The sequence below is a fragment of the Phocoena phocoena genome, chromosome 14 (assembly GCF_963924675.1).
Source record: "Phocoena phocoena chromosome 14, mPhoPho1.1, whole genome shotgun sequence".
Lineage (NCBI taxonomy): Eukaryota > Metazoa > Chordata > Mammalia > Artiodactyla > Phocoenidae > Phocoena > Phocoena phocoena.
The window spans coordinates 12,077,285-12,083,247 of NC_089232.1; the positions used below are offsets into that span (position 1 = coordinate 12,077,285).

Genomic DNA, 5,963 nt, shown 5'->3' on the forward strand with positions numbered 1-5,963 from the left:
CTGGTTAATGTTAGAGACGTTCAAAGGCTTAGGGTTAATCTAGTTTAATGATTCTGAATCAACGTGCATCTATACAGTGAACTCAGAATGTCTGGGGCCCAAAAGAGCTGCCAAGGAGATTCTAACGTGAGCAGAGACCCAGGGATCTTATCTGACCCCGCATCGCTGCAGAGCCACTTAGGATCTCGCCTGGGCCAGTCATCCATTCCATCAATGCCGAGTATCTGTGATGCCTGGGGCTCTAGGCTGGGGCTGAGTCAGCCAGGGAACCTGCTCCCGGGGAGCTTATAGGGCTGCAGGGAGATGAGACAAGGACACTGACACCTGTGCCGCAGCGATGGGTGCAAGGAGCTGCGCAGCCCAGAGAGGAAGCCGGTCCACGCAGAGGGGCTGAGGAGGGCTTCCCGGAGGAGGTGGCAGGAGAACCAGCAGGAACCCTCCCCATTCTCAGGCAGAAGGAGACCAGGAGGGCATTCCACACTGAGACCAGCCAGAGGCCTTGTGCTGATTGCAGAGGTGGAGAATGAGGCCTTAGACTCCATCTCCATCTTATACTTGCCTATGATAGATAATTATGTTACAGGATCACCCGGTGCAGTGGTTACCGTGTTGTCACATTGGACATTTTACAGTCACCCGTCCATGACGGTCATTGGCCCACATGTGGGCCCCTGCCCTTCATCCAACAAGGGCCTGATCTCCTCCCTGAGGGGCAGGTCCCCTGCCAGTCCCAGGCCCAGTAGGGAAGGTTCCCTCTGTGGCCGAGCCTCTAGGCAGGAATGGTCTGAATGTGTCCCTAGGAGCCAGGCCCTAGGAAGTCCCCTGGCCACTCTTGTGGCTGGTCTGCCTGTTCAGAGAGGTCCTCCAGGGCCAGGTTCAAACCCTGCAGCTTTTCCTGGGAGCCTGGCAGTGCCAGCTCAGTCCTGCACGATGCTGGGCTCCTGCCTCCTGCCTCAATCTCTCACTCCCTGCTCTGCCACCGTCCCTTCATCGGCCCAGCCAGTGCAGGCATCTGTCCCACCCCAGGCATTGCTGGTGCACTGAGGGTGCAGGAAAGAGGGTTACAAAGAGTAATGATTAACTTGTACTGAGTTCTTCCTGTAGCTCAGATACCTGGCTAAGTGTTATTCCTCGGATTAAACATTTCAGTCCTCTCAAAACCCCTCTCAGATAGGTGCTGTTATTACCCCCCATTTCACAGATGAGAACATTAAGGTTTGGAGAGATTTAGTAACTTCTGTATCCTAAAGTAATAAGTGACAGAGCTCGGATTTGACCCCATGTGTCAGAATAAGGACCCATGTACTCACATGCACGCTAAATTTCTTGTGTGGAGCAAGCCAGAAAGCCAACCCATTTCTCTTACTGTCATTTTCCAGAGACCTTCTTTGTATCAGCCTACCACGTGAGGTCAGCTTGTGAGGAGAGAGGAAGCCTGATTCTCTTGGCCATCTCTAAAGGCGAGCTGTGTCTCTTCTGTGACGTGAACAAAAGACAAAGCCAGCCATCCTGAAGCTGAAGGTGAGCTTTACCCTCGGCCACCCTAAGAGGGAGGTCAAGGTCCAGGTCCTTAATGCCTGTCATGTGCCACAAATTCTCATCTTGGCCAAGATAACAGGAGCATCTGCCTTTCTGGAAGCACTGGGTGGAGGCTTTATTGCCCTTCTTTTTGGTTCTGTGCTCCAAGAGCACACATGCTGGGTTTTCTCCATCTCAAAGTCTGTGCTATCTCATTACTCTCTTTTACCTCCTAGAAGCAGAAACTTTCTGACATGGCCACCCAACCATCATGTCTGCCCTTCATCTTTCATAGGGCTACGGTGGGCTCGCGGAACACCTTGGAGTCAGCTGCCCAACCCGGATGGTTTGTCTGCGCCTCCTGCAATCCCGGGGAACCGGTTGGACTGACAAATACTTGAGGGAGAAGGAAACACACTGAGTTTTCATTTCGGCAATTCTGCAAATCTGAAATGAGCCCCAGTGAAGTCAGAGAATAAGAAACGGCCCCGTCAGATGCCTTCCTGTCCTTTCCTGTCTAACTTGTGCCAATTGCAGAAGAACATGGGAGCTACTGCTTAACCTCTTTGGTTTCTTATTAGTACCTTGAGAATTTGTATCTTGAGGTCATAGAAGGAACGATTGCTTCATTGTAGAGTTCTTAGATGAAATAAAGTTCTCTCTAGGCACCGCTTACCCTGAACCATCAGATATCCATAGGTGGTGTCATATCACATGATTTGGCCAAGTAGAGTCTGCACGTGCCCCAGGAAGGAGTAGCTGGGCTCATCCTATGCTCCAGAATTAGCCATTCCTACTGGGGTCTGACAGGTACTGGGGTGGGGGGGCGGTGTGCAAATCCATGGAATTGGTTTAGTCGGTGTCGAAGGCACAGTGTGACGGGAAGAAAAGCAACAGCACATCACCATCCAGACAAGTGATAAGTGGAAAAGGGTGGGGTGTGTCCCAGAAAAGGAGCAGGGTGACTCCAAATGTGGGAGAGGCACAGACACAAGGAATCTGGGTCCAGGGACAGCCAGGAGACCGGGTGAGCGACCGGCTGGTATCTGGGAGAGCTGTTAACAAGGGCAAGTTCCTATCACTAAGCTGAGCCCGGATCCCAGTTAGGAGTGATAGGAGGGCTGGTTGACCAGAAACCCAGGACCTGGAAACAGACTGGGAGTGGGGCAAGGGGGAGGGAGACTTGGAAATTAGTTGTCTCCTAGGTATGGCTCTTCAGTTACAAGCAACAATAATTGAGGCAGGCTTACTTAAGCAGAAGGTAAACTAAAACAAACGGGAGCTTTCTAGAAGGATTTTGGGTGCGCTCGTTTCTTATGGCTGCTGTAACAAATTACCACAGACTCAGTGTTTAAAATTTTGCAGTTTATTATCTTGCCTTTCTGGAGGTCAGTCTGAAATGGGTCTCACTGGGCTAAAATCAAGGTGTAGACAGGGTTGCATTCCTTTTAGAGGCTCTAGGGGAGAATTGATTTCCTTGCTTTTCCAGCTTCTAGGGGTCACTTGCACTCCTTGCCCTGTGGCCCCTTCCTCCATCTTCAGTGCTGGCAATGGCTGGTTGAGTCTCTCTCATCCTGCATCACTTTGACCCTCCTGCCTTCCTCTTTCACTAGTAAGAAGCCTTGTGATTCCATTAGGCCCACCCGCATAATCCAGGATCATTCCCATCTCAGGATCCTTCATTTAACCACGTCTGCAAAGTCCCTTTTGCCATGTAAGGTACAATTCACAGTTTCCAGGGATTAAGATGTGGATATTTACGGGGACCACGATTCTGCCTAGCCCATGAAGGACATGCTAAGAAACCAGAGTCAGGAATTTTCAGCAGGTCCCAAATGGCAGGAGCAGGGATGCTTTGGCCTCACCACTGAGATGGATAAGGAAAAGATTCCGATTCCGAGGAGAGCGTGTGACTGCCCTACTTTGGCTCATGTGTCTGCTTCTCAGTCAGCTAAAGGCAACACACCTTATTAGTACTTTGAGAATTTGTATCTTGAGGTCATAGAAGGAAGGATTGCTTCATTGTAGAGTTTTTAGATGAAATAAATCAAACTCTCTACAAGATACCCCCTTACGTTTCCAAGAGGCAGTGAGGGTCCTCAAAGTCAAGCTGGAGAGCTGACCTCAGCAGGTACTGGGCAAGAAGATGAAGCGATGCCTCCCTGAGTCCCCTCAGCCGTAACTAGGACTACGACAGTACCCCAGCCTGTGAGGGTCGAGGGGGATGAGGCCCCAGGGAAGAGCTCCGACAAGCTCAGCTGCTTCTGTTTCTGATCTGAGGATGCTGGCGACCAGCACCAAGCCCGAGGTAAAAAAGTATTTAGTATTTTCAGTGTTTGAAAATGTGTCCAGGTGACAGTGATGCTTGGCATGGGGTTGTGGGGCAGGGGTGAGGGTGTCTTCTTCATAACGTCACGTAACTTCTTTGCAACCAAAACGTGTCTATTCAGATTGGTCTCTGAGCTGGGGCTGTCTCCTAACGGTGAGGACTCTGGCTTCCAAATGGGAGTGAAACCTTGGTCTTGAGGAGGTCGACCATGTGGGTCAAATGGAGGCAGGCATAGCCTGGGCTCCATCCTCCTCCACCTGTCCTTCCAACCTGGTGACATGAAGTAAATCGCTGTGGTGAGTGTAGCATGTTGTGTGGGCCTCCTGTGAGGTTACACCGAGATCACAAATGTACCCGCCTGCTTACAGAAGCACAGGATCCCTGTGTGCTCTGACTTTACTGGTGGAAAATCAGGAATGGTTCAGGTGACCACACAGGTGTGCCATCCCATTTAGTGCTGCAAGCGGCTTCCCACCCCAGCACCACCAAGCCCTCTTTCCCGGGTCTTATTTTTTTGGTCCTCCTAACATGCTATATAATTTGCTTATTTATTATGTTTAATGTGTGAATCTTCCACTAGGATGTAAGTTCCAAGACTTCTCTTCTCTCTGAGGTATCCCAAGAACCTACCACCCAACATGTTTTCTACGAATGAATGAAGGAGACAGAAAGACCAGACGGAGGAAGGAAGGAAGAAAAGGATGGAGAGAGGGAAGGGTTGTTATTTAAATGACGGTCTTCTTATTACTGAAGCTAATATGACATCCCCTGCAAAGCAGATGCATTTTTGAAAACTTGTATAAAAACAACTAAGGTGATTTGGATTTTATTTTCCTAACCGTCATTGTAATCACGGGTCTAGGTGTTCAGTGAAAAAATATGGGCCATTGCATATTACACCTGAGAATCCCAATGTCTTTCTTTCCTAAGGGCTGCTATAACAAAGTAAAACCACTAGGTGGCTTAAAGCCACACAACTTTATTCTCTCACAGTTCTGGAAGCTAGCTAGAAGTGTGAAAGCAAGATATTGGCAGGGTGGATAAAAAAGAATGAAATAATGCCATTTGCAGCAACATGGATGGAACTAGAGATTATCGTACCAAATGAAGTAAGCCAGAGAAAGACAAATATCATATGATATCACTTATATGTGGAGTCTAAAAAAATGAGACAAATGAACCTATACACAGAACAGAAAGAGACCCACAGACATGGAACACAAACTATGGTTACCTAAGGAAAAGGGGTGGTGGGGGAGGGATAAATTAGGAGGTTGGGATTAACATATACACACTACTATACATAAAGTAGATAACCAACAAGGATCTACTGTATAGCACAGGGAAATATACTCAATATTTTGAAATAACCTATAAGGGAAAAGAATCTGAAAAAGAATATATATATATATATATATATATATATATATATATATATGAATCACTTTGGTGTACATCTGAAACTAACACAACATTGTAAATCAACTATACTTCAATTTTTAAAAATATTAAAAAAAAAAAAAAAAAAAAAAGGATGTTGGCAGGGTGGGTTCCTCCTCAGGGCTCTAAATCTGTTCCATGCCTCTTCTAGCTTCTAGTTTTGTTGGCAATCCCTGGCGTCCCTTGCTTTGTAGATGCATCATTCGTCCTCCATTGCCACATGGCCTTCTTCTCCCTGTGTCTGTGTCTTCTTATCCTCCTCTGTTTGTGTCAGTGTCCAAATTTCCCTTTTCTTACAAGGACAGCGGTCACATTGGATTAGGACACATCCTAAGAACTTTATCTTGATTAAATCTGCAAAGACCCTATTTCCAAATAATGTCACATTCACAGGTACCAGGCGTTAGGACTTTAACATATCTTTTTTGGGGGGAGGGGCACAAATCAACCCGTAACACTCAAATTTCAGCTGTTTACCTCAAAAAATTCTCTATGCCTCTAAAGTGCGTGATCTCACGGCATTCACCCTGCAGCAAGAACTCCTTCAGGAGGACCCCATCCAGGGGTTCCTTTCCCAGCTGATCATTCCTCTTGCCCCCATTCAATATCCTGGGCAGGGTGAAGCAGGTGAGGGAAAGAGGAAGGCTATACTGGGGACAGAAAGAGGCCTCTGCTT

General features: G+C 47.7%; 1 protein-coding gene across 1 annotated transcript; it reads left to right on the plus strand.

The window, feature by feature from the left end:
• Positions 1–642: 642 nt before the first annotated feature.
• Positions 643–1,997, plus strand: IL37 (interleukin 37). The gene is given in 3 exon segments (XM_065891635.1): positions 643–739; positions 1,380–1,507; positions 1,755–1,997. Coding segments are annotated over 3 exon segments (468 nt in total).
• The last annotated feature ends 3,966 nt before the right edge of the window (positions 1,998–5,963 follow it).